The sequence below is a fragment of the Numida meleagris genome, chromosome 4 (genome assembly GCF_002078875.1).
Source record: "Numida meleagris isolate 19003 breed g44 Domestic line chromosome 4, NumMel1.0, whole genome shotgun sequence".
Lineage (NCBI taxonomy): Eukaryota > Metazoa > Chordata > Aves > Galliformes > Numididae > Numida > Numida meleagris.
Genome location: NC_034412.1, coordinates 43,722,070 through 43,740,963, shown reverse-complemented (window position 1 = coordinate 43,740,963; position 18,894 = coordinate 43,722,070). Strand labels below are relative to the sequence as shown.

General features: G+C 41.8%; 1 protein-coding gene and 1 long non-coding RNA gene across 4 annotated transcripts in view; one reads left to right on the top strand and one right to left on the bottom strand.

The window, feature by feature from the left end:
- Positions 1-18,894, top strand: part of NPNT (nephronectin) — a 45,931-nt gene that overhangs the window by 20,472 nt on the left and 6,565 nt on the right. For both annotated transcript variants that reach the window (XM_021396813.1, XM_021396814.1), the window contains 7 exons: positions 1,904-2,023; positions 2,900-3,019; positions 7,314-7,448; positions 8,434-8,556; positions 10,471-10,797; positions 17,178-17,273; positions 17,649-17,747. In XM_021396813.1, the coding sequence (XP_021252488.1) occupies positions 1,904-2,023; positions 2,900-3,019; positions 7,314-7,448; positions 8,434-8,556; positions 10,471-10,797; positions 17,178-17,273; positions 17,649-17,747 (1,020 nt within the window). The remainder of the gene's footprint in view (positions 1-1,903; positions 2,024-2,899; positions 3,020-7,313; positions 7,449-8,433; positions 8,557-10,470; positions 10,798-17,177; positions 17,274-17,648; positions 17,748-18,894) is intronic.
- The window catches only part of LOC110398847, a 3,023-nt gene continuing 2,176 nt past the window's right edge, over positions 18,048-18,894 (bottom strand). For both annotated transcript variants that reach the window (XR_002438697.1, XR_002438696.1), the window contains exon 4: positions 18,048-18,701. This is a non-coding gene — a long non-coding RNA (uncharacterized LOC110398847). The remainder of the gene's footprint in view (positions 18,702-18,894) is intronic.

The window sequence follows — 18,894 nt, the reverse complement described above, 5'->3', positions numbered from 1 at the left end:
AGGCACGGGTGCATCCCTTTGGCAGCCTTTCCTCTCTGAAGTCGTGCCTGCTCGCCTAGTCTTCCTCACTACTGTAGGAGTGCACGTTCCTCTTGGGGCTTCCTTGGAAGATCTTGTTCAGCCTTCTGCAGGAAGGAAGGAGAAATCGCAACCCTTACTATTGCCCTGTCCCAGGAGAAGGGGAAACTTGCTGCCCTCCCCAGGGCCTTGGAAGATGAGGTCAGAAGGAGAAAGGCTGTGGGATGTGGCAGACTTCTCTTGGTGTGACATTTGCTCTTCCCTGGCACCGTGAAGGTGAAAACAAAGTAGCTCCAAAGATGATGGCTTTTTATTCACATAAACAGTGTTGGAACTCTCAGGAGCAACAGCAGCATAACAGAGTGCTTGTTTATAGGCACCAACAGAACCCTTGAGGCTGATTTTGAATTGCATCAGTGACTTGGAGTCCAACGTGTTTATTTTTCTCTTGATTGCTCTATGTCACATTGATGATAATGAAAGGAAGCCCCCCCCTCCCCCCATTTGCAGAATACCGATTAAAAACTTTGTCCTGAAAAAAAAAAAGGAGGAATGCTGCCCTCCAAAACGAAGCGATTGCAACGTTTCAGGATGAATTTTAAATCCAGACACTGGGAATTTACAGAATGCGACATACAGCTACTTAGAACCAATATGTTCTTTGACTTCCTTTCCGCAGCGAATCCAACTTCTTCTCATTTTATTTACAGCACAGACCTTGTTAAATTGCTATTTGTAGTCCATAAAGTAACCAGTGAATTACTGACTTCATTCTAACTGGAGGCTTATTCATCTTTCTGTTTTAATATCTTAACTCTAAACTCTCACATTTAGCCTATAAAAGCACGTGCGTCTTTCTCAGCTGGTGTCTTATAAAGTGGTGACTGTTGGTGTGTCTACCGGTTGCTGGGAGCACCAGAACTTACCTTCCTAGTGCTGATTAAGGAGGGACACTTGATGGGAATGTGTTTAAAAGTGGAGATGGCTGTTTGCAAAGTTTCTGGAAGTAACAGTCACTGTTATTGTAACAGCACTCCAGTGCATGGTGCCATACTGGAGACAAGGACCGGTCCTTAGTTAAGTGCTTGCTGGCTGGCTTTGTGAATATCTTTGTTATGTTCACCTGTGTTGTCCTCTGTAGTCATCGATACACAAATAATTAAGTTCTGTAGTGAACTATTCTGGTCTGCTTGATAAAATCGACACGTGTTCTTGGAAGAGAATTCTGAAAGAATTCCTGACTCTGTCTTCACTTCTTGTTAGAATCCTGATCTACTCATGAAAACTGTGGGCTTAGTATTTTCGGTTAAAGTCACGAATTGTGTATTTTAAATCTGAAATAATAGCCTGTAGCGATAGTCCTTGAAAAAGATCACTGGTGTCACAAGTACTTTTTTCAGCATTTCTTAGATGATAAGAAGCACATTCTGTCCAAGAGATTGTTTTAAGTAGATTGTCATCAGCTTTTCTGCCTTCCTCTGCAACTGATTTTGAAGCATGACAGTGATTCACCAAATTGCTATCGGACGCGCTCCAATAGTGACCGCAGCAGTGACATTTGCTTTCTCTCTTCTCTAGAGTTGTGATTTGGGCAGCCTGAGCTTATACACCTGCTAATGAAACTTCTGTCAGTGCTTAACTTCATGGCAGCGCTTTGTTTTCCACATGTTTTTCTGAAAAGACATCTGAGAAACATATACATACTCCACGTGGCAGGAGGACAGAACAGTACTTTGTAGAGTTTGTTCTGGATGTTTGCTGGGCTGCACATATAAAGCTAATTGCCGTATTTTTCCTTCTTTCTTAAGGAACTTGACTTAGTTTTTTCACGCGTACTTTATCTGTTTTCTTTTCCCGTCTCCTTCCCTCGTACTCTCCGTTTCAGATCTAAACGAGTGTGGACTGAAGCCCCGGCCCTGCAAACACCGCTGCATGAACACCTACGGCAGCTACAAGTGCTACTGTCTGAACGGCTACATGCTCATGCCAGATGGAACGTGCTCCAGTACGGCAAGGCTGGCTGCTTTCTTTTTTCATCTCCTAAAGCCCCTGCTTGGGTTTCCCTGGGAAACTTGTATGAAATTAAGTTGTGCCCCATGCTAGAAGATTAATCTTGCTGGAAATGAGGCAGTTGTACAAAACGAGCTGCTTTTTTTTTTTTTTTTTCTTTCCCTAATGAAATTAGTCTGAACAAACCAGGAGCAAATAGTTTAATTTTATTAGTTTTATTACAAGCTTTCCCTGAAGCATTCTTCAGTGCTGTAAATCACTGTTAATTGGCCTTCAGGGACAAGTGCTTGCCGTTTTCATTGCAGCAAGACACCTGCAGCTCTGTTGTATTATGTCCTTATAAATGTAAAATCATTAAAGCTGCAGATGTTGGTTGTCCGACCGGTATAAAATCGTACTGTCATCTCTCTGGAGATCGGGTTCCTACTTGCCCCCATAAAAGTGGATATTCTGAGTGTCTGGAGAGAGAGAAGGGAAAAGAAATGACTTTTTATTAAAGATACTCCCATTTTAAAATGTCAGTACTGTCCAGGATGTGTTATAGTATGTACTGGAATTTATTTTCTTCATGAGGGCTACATTCCATTACACAACTTGCTACAATTGTAGTGCTTTTTTTTTTTTGCTGTTGTTGTCATTTTTGTTTTTCGCTGTTGTTGTTTCTTATAACTGTTATTTGTGGAAAGAAAAAAAAAAAAATTACCGTATGTGCATTTGCTCTTTAAAGCCTGAGTGACTACCTGTGAAATTCTACAGGTGTTTTCTCTGCTTCTATCACAACTATACTATGTCTTAATTCCCCAGAGATTACAGTGATTTTCTGTTAGTAGGCAGGGTCATTATCTAAATGCGTTCCGTTATTTGTCCCTAGGTGGCCTTTCTTGCTCAATGGCAAACTGTCAGTATGGCTGCGATGTGCTGAAAGGGGAAGTGCGCTGCCGCTGTCCTTCTCCAGGCCTGCAGCTAGGGCCTGATGGTAGAACCTGCATAGGTAGGTGATCAGATGCAGATCTAATATTTAATATATATTTTTTTTCCTCATAGAGTTCTCATCCTTACACTGAATGCATTTAAAAAGCTTATCAGGTGCATTTAGAACTCAATGTGCATGCAGTTTCAAGATGTGACCAATGAAGATGGAGATAGACGCGTTGCTCAGGTGTTCTCAAGAGGTCTGTGTCAGAGGTCCCCACTGTTTTCCTCCAGTCTTGCAGGTTTCATTGGCCATCAACGTCATGCCTACGCAGGCTGACTGGCATCCAAGCCCCTGGCCCTTACTACTCTCTCCTGTTCCTGGGTAATTTGAACAGAACCTCTAAAATACATTTCCATAAAAAAGGAATGGGGAGGGCAGCTGTCTCTCATACCTTTCCAGAGCAAGGTGATGCTCAGATTCAGAGAGTAGAGGGATAATTTGTGCGCATCTTTGAGATTTCCCAGAGGCAAAGTAAAGGTCTCTGCACGCTCCCAGTATTAATGGGATTTAGGCTCCCATCTTGTGTAATTGTTAAAATAAACTGAGGAATTCAGACTGTATGAAAATGAAATGTACTGTTCTCACATTCTTGAACGTGAAGAAGATGCTCATGGTTAATCAGACTGTATTGTGCCACACATTACTATGGTCTAAAGAACAGCGTGACGCGTGATTTCATTAGTCATTAACTATACATCCTGTGTGGATATGATGCTCCAGTGATTTTATTATTCATACCTATGCAGTGCTGCAGTTCCACAGCCTGTAGCAACCGTGCAGACTGGCAGTGAGGGAATAGAAGAGTGCGGATGCCCTGATAATCCAGTTAGGTGCCATGGCTGTTCTCAGGGGAGGTGGTTCTCAAACTGACTTGCCCATGCTGACCAAGAACTTGGTGGCAAAACAAGGGACGGAATCTAGATCTTCTGACATGAGGTGCAAGCTCGGTTCTAGGATGGATGCTTTCTGAAACGCACAACTAGCACGTCTACACGGACAAAAGAAAAAATAACTGCTGTCACATGCTGAAGAGATTAAATTGCAATTAGTGTCACAGCAGGCATCATGGCAGATAGAGATCTTTGGGAAAGACTTGTGCTGTGTCATAGTGAGCTGAGTGATTTTAAGTAGGAATTCAAGGAAATTGTACGAAATGCAGAAACTTGCTAGAAAAATACTCACATGATTCTCCTAATCTGTCTGTTTCTATAAAAAGTTCAAGCAAATGTCATACTGACTTGAAATAAACAAAATGCGCTTTTAATCCAGAAGACTCACGCTCAGAACAGCTTTATGAAGCTCTTTCAGGTTTTTTCTTCACCTTTTTTATTAAGGGGAAGAACCGTGTACCTACGTTTCAGTGTGTGTTAGTGATTCAGATTGATATAATAACCTGTTTTTAAAATCTTCTATAAAAATGTCAGAACAGGCTTGCACAGCACAGAGAAAATAGTCTTAGCAAGAGGTGGCTGTCCTTCATGGGTCAAAAGACGCTCAGTCTCCCATTTTTTGGTAAGAAACGATTGTGACATGTATTCTTTCTATGTAATTTCTCTGCCAAGCTTCAGTTGCACTAAACCAGTAAATACCTCCAAGAATCAAAGTTATCTGTGGCTGGAACTTTGTCTTTTCCTGACATGTGCTCAAGCCCTTCGCTGCTGGGGAGCTTGGCAGCTCCACGGAGCATGCAGATGCTGCTGCAGTGTAGACACAGTAGAAAAATAACAGTGTAGATGGTAGTAAGAAAACTGAAGTGTGCACTGACTGCAGCTCGTGAAATCCTAGTTTGAATAGAGTTTGAAAGACAGCTGGGAATTCAATGCTTATTTTTAGCACAGGTTTAAATTCCTCTGGACATTATTCTATTCTTAGTTTAACCCGTGGAGATCATTCTCTTGTTAAAATGTTCCTTCCAGCCAATCAGTGAAGAGCAACCAAACAATTCAGCTAGGAAGGCAATTCATTTCAACTAGATAACAAAGAAGTAAATAAGAATTCAGCAAAGTATTCAGTGAAAATAGGACTTGACTAATTAATGACTCTCAACTCAATAAATCCATGTTCCCAGCTCTTTGGATTGGGTTTGTATACATTTCAGCATTAGAAGGTGTGTAGCTGTTTGAGGACTGAAAATCATAACTATTTTCATTGCAAAAGTAAGTCTTTCTAGATGTCTTGCTTGTGGATGGAAATTTACAAAATATGCCCTTGTAAACTTAAAAACCAAATTATTTTAAAACCCGTATCATAGTTGGTTAGTAGTTGGGTTGGTAATACGGCCTTATTCACAGCAGGACAGAAGCAAGCCTGTCTGTAGCCCTGCTTCTCTACTGAACACTGGCTCTGACAGTCATTAGTTGCTGCTTGTAGTATTTGCCTTTAGAGCAGCCCCTGGTTCTCGATCTGGGAGTGTGCCTCTATCGGAGACCAAGCTGAGATCACAATGCAGATCACCCCTCCATGCCCTGGTTTTCATGGGCAGCAGGCGGGAGCCACATCCTGCTGCAGCAGGCTAAGGGGAACTGCCTTACTTTTGGGCCCAGGTGCAAATTGGCACAGGTTGCAGGTTTGCTGGAAGCTGCTGTCACTGTGCTATGTGAGAGCTGTAGGAGGCTAGCACTTGCATTCTGTCTTCTGCATAACGATCAAATAGTTATTCCCACCAGTGAAGAGCATCCACTGAGCAGTCTGATGGGCCAGGGGTGGGAGTCCTTGTTGTCCTCCATAACTCCTTATACAGGGTGGGACATTGCCAACAGCAGCTTCTTCGAAAGGCAGTCCAACCGGTAATGCGTGGCTTTAGGTTACTTTAGGTTACCAGCAGCTTTGTTTCTTTTAGTTCCCCATTCAAATGGTTCTTAATTAATCGAGAATATTTGAATATGCCTGAGCAACTCAGTGCTAATGTTTCTTCTGTGCTATGTAAAAAACTTGGACCTCTCTGTGCCTTCCTTATTCAGGCTCCTCTCACAAGCAGGAGGGCATCAATCACGCAACTTTGTTTTGCATTCCTGACACTTGCTGCTGAAGTGCTCCTTTTCAGAAAAAAAAATTGCACAGAGGGCAAAATTTTGCTTTCCCATAGAATGAGAACCTGATAGAGGTGCAGAGCAAAGGCTTGAACTGTGCCCTGTAGATAACCAGTAAACGTCAGAAGCGGTGTGCGTCAGAGGCAGCCCGTGTGGCAGGTCCCTACCTCGGAGAAGTATTAGGGTTCAAGTACTAAGACTTCAGCTCAGTTTCCTAAGGGCTACAGAGTGAGTGGTAGTGCGAGCAGCTTTTGTGTGTCAGCCTCTTCTCCTGCCGAGAGCCCTGCACGCCGTGAGAGCAGCCCTGGGTTTGCATTGGGTGCTCCCTTGGCATCTGCCCGGTGTATTTAGCATGAAGAGCAGCAGCTTCGGAGAGCTGAGAGGTGTGATGCTCATCCAGCATCTGACACATCTTCCCACAGCTCTTTCCTTGCCTAGCTGTTGCTTGATGAAACACTACTTCTTCAGGTGTTGCTAGCAGGGCAAATACAAGGCACGCATCTCAGCACCTCCAATATCTGAAGGCCACCTTACACACATCTCCGTGAAAGAGGGGTCAGCTACAGTGCAGGGTAAGAGCTTGCAAAGCAGCAAAGTTTTTGGCCTGTGGTGACCAAGCGGTAGTTGACCCAGAAACATTGCACCTTTGGCCTTAGCTTGAACTCCTTGTTGAGAGCAAGTCCTGAACAGATGAGAATTTCTGATAATCCATGGCCGGCTCAGTGAGCTTAGGGACACTTGAGATCTTTATAAAAAGCAGGCAACTTTCTATCACGTGATGATGTATTTTGAGTAGGTATGTATGGCCTGTGCTACAGGAACAATGTTTCAGGCATGTTTGGTAAAATAATGACTGGGCTATTTTTTATTATTCTTCACCTATATCCACGTGCTATCTTAGTAACCATGCAGGGCTTAATGGGACAAAAGTCATACAAGTAGCACGACATAGCTTTTCTTCAGCCAAATATCATTACAGTTTTAAGGATGAATGTTTTGAGGCCTCAAAGAAGGCGTTCTGTTGTCACTCACAGTACTTGGGAAGGCTTCTGGCATGGGAACCGTAAGAATCTGGGCACGTGGCGAAGAGCTGAACCAAGGTGACGCAGCCAGAAGTGCTCAGGTGTTACTGCTGGCAGACCAGCTTGCATCCAAAATAACATTTTCAGAAGTACTTGGCCTATTCTGCAGTTTTCACAATGTGAAAACAGTTTCACGTGGGTTGTGTAGATTGCATTTTACCTGTTACTAAGAGTAATGCAGTTCCTCTGTTTCCACAGATATTGATGAATGTGCTACTGGGAGAGTTATCTGTCCACGATTTAGGCACTGCGTCAATACTTTTGGAAGCTACATGTGCAGGTGTCATAAAGGCTTCGATTTAATGTACATCGGAGGCAAATACCAATGCCATGGTAATACCAACGTCTTTCTGATGTGCATGCAACTGAGGTGCATTTTATAAATTTGAATTAATGGTTTAAAGAGGAACATTTGCTTATGGCTGAAATGTCCAAGTAGGTTACTGTAAGTTGCTCTACGTCTGTATTAGGAAAGGGTGAGTAACAGAACTAGATCGAATGTGAAACTGAAAGTGTATGTTTGACTCCTATTGTAGCTGGTTCTCCTGTGAAAGGCAGTGGGAGAGCTCCAGGAATTCCTTTCCAGAACTTTCATCCCCACAGGTTTCCCTGGGCAGAGGCAGCTGTAGGTTTGGAGCAGTGTGTCAGCTTAGGCTATGTCTGAGCTGTCGTGCAGTTGTGGTCCGTTGCGTGCCCCAAGATCCAAGAAAAGAACGCGTGGATAGGGTACATCCCTGCTCCTTGCAACCCAGGCTGCAGAATTATCTTTACCCTGGAGATGGGTGGGAAAAGGCGAGGGTTGGTAAATGACCTGTCTTTAGACAAAGACATGAGACTGGAATGCAGCTGGTGAACGCCCTTCAAAAGAGATGTTCCCAGATGCCACTGTCTTAATTTCCCACTGCCTCCGCTAATTTTTGATTCTTTTACTGGAGGAAAAAAAAAACAAAAAACCAATAACATGGAAATAATGAGGCATAGCTTTATGTTTAAGTGTAGTTTTTGAGAGAAGTCTTTGTTTTAGAGCCCTAAAACATATAAAGGTCACATATGTAGTTTCCATCTAGATACAATAGGTACAATAAAGAAGTGTTTTATGAAAAAATAATATTAATACCTGGGTGTTGAAGAACGTGCATATTCCTGAAGTCACTGCGTTAACTTGCAACTGCCTTCCTTTTTCCATTTCAGTTCTATTGGATTTTTTGAAATGTGTATTTTTGCAAATGATCATGCTACTGTTCATGTTTTTGCAAAGATGAGCAGGAAGTAAGGTTTCTTTCATGCAAGTGATTTTTGATGTAACTTTCTGTTGCAGATATAGATGAATGTTCCCTTGGCCAGCATCAGTGTGGTAGTTTTTCACGATGTTACAATACACCAGGATCCTACAAATGCAAATGTAAAGAAGGTTACAGAGACAATGGAACAAACTGCATACGTATGTAAAACGCCATTTCAAAAAGAAGTTCTAAAAGTAAATGTCCACAAATCTTATGTTGTATGTTTTCAGGTGTAACACTATTAGGCTCAATTTCTCACAGCTATTTTTGAAAATTAATGAAGGTCCAGGGAACGTAGTCTGAGTTTTCTGAGTCTTAGCATGCTTTGATAAAAATACCTCTCTCTCAGACATTTTCATAATTAGAAAGATATCCACCTCACCCTATTCCGAGCTTCATTCTAGAAGTTGCTTCAGAATGAGGACAAGTGAGTAAGTGGGGTAGTTCTGGTCAGACGGTACATATTACTCAAATGCTGCTATTACGTACGCTCTGCAGCATGCCCATTTCAGCAGCTTACCATGTCCATTCCCTAGATGTTAGCAGAACTGTGAAGGGATTTCTCTGGAAGAATTCTCTGTTGGAGAATTCATATTTGTGTTAGGAGAAGCGGTCATCCCTCTTGGTACGGAATAGGCCATTGGAGCTCCCGATGGGCGATGTCCCTCAGGGCTGCACAGCTCTATGACAGATCTGCACAATCATTCTGAGGACCCTGTGTTCATATGTGGGTTCTGGCTGTTGGTGACTCACCCGTCTTTCCAAAGAGCAGTACCACTGCAAACTTGTTTCCTTTGGCTTTAGTGATTATGGCTATGTGCTCTCGCTATGGTGATCTTTCACAGCAGGAATGCTTACAGTTATATGTGGACTCACTGGACGCGTTACTGGGACGTAGTCCTATGGTACTTTTGATATTTTAATACACCACAAGGTAAAAACTGCAAGCTATTCAAAAGAATGGTAGTAAGCAGACAGAAAACCTTTTTACCTGCCATCTTCAAACACTTCATTGTTTAACAAACAGTCACTTAATTTTAGCTCTGTGTTATACTTCAAACGCTTGTATGTACACAAAAGAAGTGAGTAGAATTCTTACTGGGGCTTTTAAGATCTCCAGTGAGATATAAAGGTTTATTAACAAATAGTAAAATATAAAGACCAAAACAGATGTTCTTGGATTTCATGCCTATAGAAACTCTCCTTATGATATAAATCTAAAATTTGTTATCCTTTCTTTATGAAATATTGGGGAAGGTGGTGTAACAGGCAATGTCACTGTATTGTAGGTGGAGTTCAGTTCATCTTTTCCTTTTTTTGGAGGATAGAAACACAAACCACCATTCACTTATATTCCTGGTGCTCAGCAAAGAGAGATTTAAATGAAAGCTAGTTGGCTTAGGTTCACTGTCTGTAAAGCGATAAACAGTCGTAGACAAGGAGGACTGTTTAAAAGAAGTGGAAAGATCTGAAAAGTACTTTTTAAACCAGAGGTATCTGCCCCTCCATGACTGAAATGGTATTAACATTGGAGTGTTGCTAAACTTCCCTCTGCTCCTGAGTAAAAACTTGTACTGTTCGTGTCCATGCTGTTTTACTAACAGCTCGTTTGGGCAAGTTTTGCCGACTCTGAAAGAGAGTTGATGCTTGGGAGGAGATGGGTGCTGTGTGCCTTCAGTCGTGCTGAATCATCTCAAACACACTGTAATGAGAAGTACTGATAATTCAGTAGTTTTTATGCTTAAGTGCGTGTCTAATTAGTGGAAACGTTCAGAAGAAGAGCCATTATTTCAGCATTATTTCATGTCAGCGAAGAGGCATTGTTTTAGCAAAGACTTTTCATGTCAGTGAAATTCTATTCTGAAGTTTCTGGAGCGAGGAGTCCATTTTGCTCTCACCTTTATTCTCTTTGCAGTTACTCCTAACATTATGATTGAACCAGCTTGTCCATAACACGTATTCAAGGGGAAAGTGTGCTGCCTTTGGGAGGCACTGGTATAACCAATAGGATTTCTGATGCTGGATGACGAGACAAACCCTCAGACCACCGTGTGTACTTGCTTTTGTTACAGAAAGGCCGATGACCAGACCAACAACTCGACCCACGCTTGGGCCAACAACTCGACCCACATCAAGGCCAACAACTCGACCCGCACCGAAGCCAACCACTAGGTACGTGCCTGTGACAGCAAGGCCAGTAACAAAGCCAGTGACCAAGCCTCCACCTCCAACGCCACCTCAACCTACAACATTAAGACCTACGCTACCACCACAAAGAACTCCCTGGATAACCACCACAGATCCTTCACTTGTTCCTGTTGAAACTACGTCTTCCCAAGGAGCTACAGATGATAACAGGATACAGATAGATCCTCAGAAACCCCGAGGGGATGTGTTCAGTAAGTAGATTTACTTACCCTTTCATTTATTGTAATTGTAGAAACCATTCAGTTATTGTTTTGGTGTTTTGGAACGTTTTATCAATGAGAACAAAGATATGGAAGTGAAAATGGTCATGTGCTAAAGCTGTGTAAATAATTGATTTTATGACCAAACAAAAATGTGCAGAAGAAATTCTGGATTAATTCAACCAAAAATCTCAATCTTCCTTCCTGAAATTATTTGTGAGTGTAATATCCTGTATAAACACTTAGCCTAATTACATTTTCAGATGAAAATTTTGGAGGGAGAAAGGAAAGCCATTTTGTTGGGAAAAAAAATTGAAATGCAATGTAACTCATGCTCTCGCAACTCAAAAATCAGGAACTTGAGTCATTCTCAGATAACTAATTTCCTTAGTTTTGAGAACTGTAAGAAATGGGATCATGTCTGTTTTGCTGCTGATATCACATGAATCCAAAGAGTCTTGGATGCTTATGACTAAGCAACTGTAGAATTACATAAAAATAGCATGGAGGCTAATGGTATGGAGTACATCTGTGAAAATGCATATGTAAAAGCTGAGAATGCTGAAGATTCTCCTAGTGCAAGGAGGAGCTTTTTAAGAGCTGCTCTGAAAGATACAGCACTATGTTTCTGTGCCAGCTGTAGTGCATGCCTGAGATGACATTACTGGCACGTGCAGAGTTGCACACATCTGCCAAGAAGCATTCAACGCCCAATTTTATCTTTAGTTCTGCCGCAGATCTTAGAAATGGTGAGGGTGTGTTGGATCAGCCTTTTTCCTTTAGTGTAATGTACAATAAAGCTGCTGAACAATGGAGGAGGAGGAGGAGGTTTGCTGTCTCACAGCAGGTGTACAAGCAATGTGGGAGTTTTTGCTTTGGCATCTATGCGGTAACTTCTGGGGATGTGTTCTCTTAGATCATTAAAGAATGAGATATTTTCTTCCTTACTAAAAAGGGTTTGTTTTCCCTGTTCACGTTTTGTCTGCTCTAGAGATTACTTAAAATAGAAAAAAAAAAATCAACTTGGAATTTGGGAACATATATCCTAGTACTACTCAGAGTTTTCTTTTGATGTTTTCCAGGTTAATTTCAAACAATCCGTAAAACTGAAGCATGTTTTTGTATAAGAATTTAAAAAGAAATACGCTAAAGGCTCCCAGCACTCAATATAATGGGAACCAATAGTTAACAATACAGAGTTCTGTGGCAATTATTCTAGACTATAGTGGTGCATTCTAGACTGCAGCAGTATTCCCTGTAGAAGCTAGATTTAGAAGCTCGTGCTTTGGATGTGAATGTTTGGGATACATTGCTGTACATACAGCGTATACATATAGGAAAAGTTCATCTTTGAAAAGTGTTCACTTCTTATTTAGGTTAGCTGCCACCCTTTCAGGCTTGTGCATAGCTTCAAAGGCATCGGGGCACAGTAAAGCAGGATTCCAAAAGGTGTCAACCACAGCAGCTGTTACTGGCTTCAGTAGTCAGTCACCTCAGGTCAATAAGTATGTCTTTAATCCCACATTATTTATTCTTCTGTTTCCTGCCACGGAGATACCTGATATACCTGTGTGTGCAATGTGTATACCTGAAATACTGGAAATGGGTGTGCTTTAGAGGATAGGAGTTAGCATCCTTTTTCTCCCCACTTAATGGGCGCTTTGCAGGTATCTTTGAAGTGGGTATCCCCTCCCACCTAACTTATGTCCGAAGGGATTTCATTACTGAGTGCTCAAAAGCATTTGTTTAGGATTTGAAACCTACAGTGTAGTGGAAACAGTTCTATTCTTGGAGAATGTGCCTTTGACAAAGTGGCGTATCAGTACCTGCTGCTTTGCTCAGCCATCTGACTGGGCAGTACTTGCGTTGGACAGTCCATGGCCAAAGGAGTTGGTAGAGTGCTTGTACACTGATAGAGGCTCTGGTGCTCTAGGCCAAATCCAGGCCAAATCCTGCAAACGCAGGAGAAGGAGTGTGCCTAGGCAAGCACACTTGCTTTCTGCAAGCATTTCTCAAATCTTAATTTTTGTTATTTAACAGTTTCCTGAGCTTGCTCCTGGTGACGCATTGACGCTTTTCTCCCTTTGTTGTGACCTGCCCTGCCATCTCACACTGAGCAAACCTCTCCTAAGCTTCCACTTCAGAACTGCTCAGCTTGAAGTCAGCTGGGGCCCAGTGAAGTTGGTCTGTTCAGCGGTCGCAGAGAGCACAAAGCACTGTGCTGATAATGTTCTTTAAATACCTTTGCAGTTTTTGATAGGTATCAGTATCAGGTTGTTCCATTTCCCTAGATGCTTTCCCCCTTTTCTAAACATGCCTGTAATGGCTACGGGGATCTGCTTTTCCAGAGAACAAAAAAAATTGAGTGTTTTTTTTAAAATGGAATTCCTACACTTGGCCTTTGAACCACTCAGTCAGATGCAGACAGTGGAATCTGGCACCAAGGATAATCTTCTCCTGATATGGGTATGGGGGAATGGAAATGAGGGAGGAATGCAGCGATGGCTTTAATGTTTAACTGTTTCACTGCAAGCTGTGGTGAAGGAACCTCTCCTACTTATTAAGATGGATAAAGTCTAACAGGTAGGATATATTTCTCATCAAGAGTAGGAATTTCTGCTACCATTGGGATCTGGGTGACAAGTCTTAAAAACGTAAGCTTAAAGACAAATCTCAACACTCTGGGTATCAGCATTAAAAGACAGTTCAGCAAGTTTCCTTCTTAGTCCTTAACGGAGCTGATTAGATTGGAACTGGGAGTCATTTCTCATAATAGCTATTAGCAAGATTTTAAGATAGGATTCTTTCTGCTGCCCTTTCCAGTGTCTGAAGTCCTTAGTGTAGTAAATGCAGTTACGTGATGCTCAAAACTGTGGAAGTAAGGGAAGTGCTTAAAGTAAAGATTTGGGTTTGGTTATTCTATGGTGTCACGGGAATAGCATCATTTTACAATAGCATTTATCTTACCTTCACTGTTCATCAGCTATTAAAAAGTATTTGTCTTAATATTTAAGCATGTGAGATAGGCACTTGGTTCCTGATTGTAATTTGGAGCTAAACCCTAAGACTGAGGAGCCTTAGGAATCGCACCTCCCAGCTAGTTTAACCACAGAGCCGATACGCAAGCTTCCGAAACAAGTTGTTTTTGCTGCATTTCCCTCAGACTGGATTGTTACTTTCCAGTGCTTCTCTTTTCACAGAAAAGCACGTTGCTTTTTTTAAAAAAAAAATCTTCTGGAAATATATGTAATAAGATGTTTGATTTAGGTCAAAGTGAGGAGCTTTACAACAGCCTGAGAAATGCGAGAGTGGACTTTGGAGTGGCTGCTCACCTGCACCATCTCTTCCCTCTCACGCCAGCGGTGCTGAGGAGGGTGGGACAGCCCCCAGCGCCGTTCCTGAAGCAGTTCCTGCTGCAGAACTGGGATCTGCAGATTTAGGCCATGCAGCTGGGACACTGGGGGTATCCAAATAAAAGGGTGAAGCGTACCTCTCTGCCCCTTCTTTTTAGCCTGGGATAAATCAAAGTGTTCCCTGGAGGAAAAGAGGATGTACTCTTCTCTAAATGACTGTGGAGTCTGGCTGACCTTTGGGCTGCCCTTTCTCTTAGCTGCTTTCTGCCAGTTCTGTGTGAGATCTCATCACTTCAGGGGATTTTTGGAAGTGGAATTTAACAACTCTTAATCATAACAACTACTCAAGCTGAAAAGCTTTTTACTCGTTTTGTTTTTACCATGAGTGGGAAGTTTGGCCATGATCGTTGCGTGGAATGGAAACGCATAAGAGTGCAATGCTCCTTGTAAGGGAGAACATGGTATTCTTAATAGCAGTAATAATTATTGTAATGGGAAGCTGCACTCCGTGTTTTGCTTTGGTTTTGTAACACCAAAGCAGTGACTGGTCTGCAATTAAAATAGGATGATGTGTATCCCAAGCTCAGTAATTAACAAGTAAATGAAAAAGGTCCTGCTTGTTTGCCCAAGGATTACAAAGCTGAAAAGAAACCTGTCCTGAGCAGTTGTTAAATGCCCCCCCCATTCTTGCATCCACGTAGAGCTCCAGCTAATTAACGTGGAGGATATGGCAGTGTTGATGTACTGGCTCACTCACAGCTTACAAAATTCTCCAAGAAGCCAAGTTTATATTTAACAAGCTTTATCAAACAGTTGAAGTTAAGTGAAAAGCGCTCTTGACATGCTATATAAAGTACACAGAAAGGGCCTGGAAATCTTGCAGAAAATAGCCGTGCCAAATACTTTCTCCCACGATCGCTACTCCACATACACGCTGTCGTCGCACAAGGAAAGGTACACATGGAGCATGCACAGAGTCCCGCATCGCTTGCGGTAACTCCTCTTGTCTTCTGTCAAGTGCACATTCCTCTAATTAGGTGTGAGCACTGAACAGGCTGTTTGAAAGCCCTACAACCTGATTTTCTAGAAGCCCATAACAACAGCGTTGGGAGAGAACTGGAGGGGAAAGGTTCGAAGATTTTTTTTACTTTTATTTTTTGTAAGCCTTTAATTGTTGGCAAGTAATATCAACGTTATTATAACGTTATTAATATCAATTTGGAGAGCGCTTGTATGTGTGCACAGACGGAACAGATTTTTAGAAAATAGCACGAACATAAAATATAAAAAAATATATCTAGAATATTAAGTGTATTATATGAATATATTATTTGTGCATAGGTATACTGCAGAATGTTTATGGGACTAAGTGGTGTGGTTTGTTCACATTCATAAGATTTCTACTGTATTAAATCTCACGTAAGCAAAAAAAAAAAACAAAACACCCATTAAACAAAATAGCAGAAATATAATTGCAAACAATGTATCTTAAAAATGAACAGGCCTTTACTCCCCAGGCTGACCTGAAGTGCTTGAGGCCGATCGTGCATCGGTATCATAGACTGCAAGTAGACATCTTCCAAGATCTACAAACGATTCCAAAAAGAAAAAAAAAAAGAAAAATTCTAAGAATTAATGAAAGAATTTAACAAGTTTCACACAGCCTTTGAGCTTTTTTTGTTATACGCTACAGATTTTGTATAGCATAATGCTTTTAAAATAATTTGCATTTGGTTGATTATTTTGTCCCAAATGTATAAAGCAGAAAATTACTTTATTGTTTTAAGGTTGCTCTGTCTTCTGGATTTGAAGTTCTTGCAAAGTGCTGTATCTATGTGTTGTCCTCATGCAAGAGAATCTTTGATTTGATTTCCTGAAAACACTGTCCTTTATTTCAGTTTAGAATGATAAATAATCTCAATTCTTGTTGTTCTCACTTGCCTAAAAAGCCTACACAGAAGTTCAAGTACTTGTTTCAGGACTGAAAATGGAAAACACGTCAACTTTTTAGTAGAGAAAGCCCTCGCAAATGCTGTAGTTGTCAGAGGTGCCTGTACCATCTGAGGACCCGTCCGAAAGATGTTACTACTCTTATTAATTATCTGGCAGCCCAGCCTCTGGGAGAAGAACATCTGAGGCAGCTCGTGCCACCTCTACCTCTAGCTTACAGCTGTCCATCAGGTTCAACGTCTCTTTGGTGGTCCTGGAGACTGGCACAGCCTGGCACACAGCATCTCCAGGACTACAGGGAGGTCTTTGTAGCCACCTGAATTTTGCAGCTATGGTTCTCACAGAGACCTCTTAAATTTCAGGCTGTCCTACCTGCTGCTCAGTGTCTAATAATGACAACTTGTGGGCCTGTAAATCACCAAGAGTTCCTTCTTCTTGCAGCTGAGAGCAGCAATTGAAGGGCAGACTTTACTGAAAAGTATTACATTTGAACAGAAAACTCCTCCTTTTCATCTTGAGTATAATCCTGATAATTGTTGAGGGAGCTCTGATCCTTTACAGAGAGAGGGATATACCTTCAGCTGCGTTTCTGGGTTAAGGTGGATAGGATAGCTCCTTCTTTCATGTGGGGCCTCTTCCCAATACCAGTGCCTTGTACTGAAGTTCTCCTGTAAAACGTCTGTGGAAGGTGAGTGGATTGGAAGCTTTGAGAAAGGGCTTTAATGTGGCTGTATGTTATTGAGAAACCGCTATCTTAAAAAGTGCACGTGGAGAGGAATCGTGTGCTTCAAGGTTATAGATTTCTTTTTTTCCTTGGTTGAAAAAGCAGCTTTCGTTAGAAGAGCCTTTAGCAGATTTGCAATCACCTTTTACAGAGCTCAGATAAATGTTACAACATAAATCACCTAGGCATAAAGTTTATGAATCTTTGCGTCAACTGTAATTAAATATATTGAATTTTCCAAGAAAAGCACAACGCCCAGAGCTGCTCTCTGTTTTTTATTATAGATAAGGAAGTGGGTCACTATCTTTATCTCATTCATTTCTGAAAACCTACTTTTCTCACAGTTCCACGCCAGCCCGGGGTGAGCAATAACCTGTTTGAAATACTTGAAATTGAACGAGGGATTACTGCTGATGAATTTGAAGCAAATGATGACCCAGGTAACGATCACATCTCCTGTTAGGGGCCCGGGGTTTAGGATTGTTTGAGATTTCTTGTGCTTGTATACCATTTACAGGACTCCTGTACCTAATGCCCCCTGTTTAAGCTACGCTTTGTAAAAAGAAAACAACCACTACCTAAATGAACCTTCATAGTTCCTTTTCCTAACAGATTAAGTACAAAAAGAGCATGAATTGTTAGTAATAATAATTGCATCCCGTTTAGTTCTAGTATTGTTAATATGTTCTTTTTCTAGCGCTCCTTCTGCTGCGCTTTATTTTTGTATTTCTGTGCCAGTGTCAGCCACAAGTGCTTTAATTCCCCAACCAGAAGCCTTAAATCACTCTCTTTTGCCTTTTGGCTGTTCTGCCTAGGCATGCTGGTACACAGCTGTAATTTTGACAGCGGCCTGTGCGGATGGATCAAGGACAAGGATGATGGTTTGCACTGGGAGCCAGTTAGAGACGTGGCAGGTAAGGCACGTGCGTACGATCCTATCCTGTAGCTGAAGAACTCCTCGGTCTTGAGGTCGATGACAGTTCTTGCATTATGATAGATTTACACAGATTCTGTATCACGTTAGTTGTGGTATGTATTTATTTCACACCCACACCTCTTCCGTGTATAAAATCAAAACTGAGGATTCCAACGTGAAAGGTCATTCGTGTTTTTATCTTAGCTGGTGTCTTTACAAGAGAAGTGGCTCCGAAAGAGGAATAAGTGTGTTCAGTAAAAGATTATCTGTCTGAAAAGAATCAAAAAGGACAAAAATGTGGAGTAGAGGACAACTTTTACTTATGGAGAAACAAAGCTTATTTTTCAGCCAGCCACACAAATGTAATGATTTCCGTGTCACTAGTAAAATTTAGAGAAAGTGCTGCAAATAGTCTGTTCTGCTGTCACATGCAATGCTCTTGCTTTTGTGTAATCTGTTTCACTTAATGAAATTCAGTGCTAAGTTATGGACACCTGTGTATAGGGAAACCATAAAGTAACTGGAAGGAAGGAAAGTCAGGCTGCCTGCTTGTGGTGATTTCTGAAAATGGAGGGCTGGGCTAGGAAAAAGTGACCTTGAAATGAAGCAGGACAGCGCGCAAGCCTCGTGCAGGACAGGAGGGGGCCGGTAGCCACAGCCTTGGGGATTAGACACACAGCTCTGGCTGCCTGTAACCATGGGATTACCTCGTACCCAGAAGAGGAAGAGCAGCCTTTGAAGCGCACAGTGTTCACATGATGCGAGCGGATGGATGGAGGCTGCAGAAGGAAAGTGCTCTCAGGGAGTAAAATGCTGTAGGTGGTAAAACGTTGAGGGAGGATGAGGGCACTGAGAGCCATCTTCCTTACATTCTACCTTGTCAGAGATGTCCGTGCTTGCGTTTGCTGCTACAGCACATGCCCCCAGCAGCTCTTTTCAGGCTGATAATTATCTTAAAAAAATTGTCATTAATATGCATTAGGTTCCAGAACTATGATTTTGAACTAGCTCTTTTTTTTTCCCCTTTTAAAACTTTTTTTCCTCTGGTGTTGCTTTCCAGTCAGGGACAATCTCAGCTTTCTTTCTGTTTCCTGTGTATGCTCTGCTGCTGTTGACACAACCTGTTAAAACCAGTCCCCTGAAGT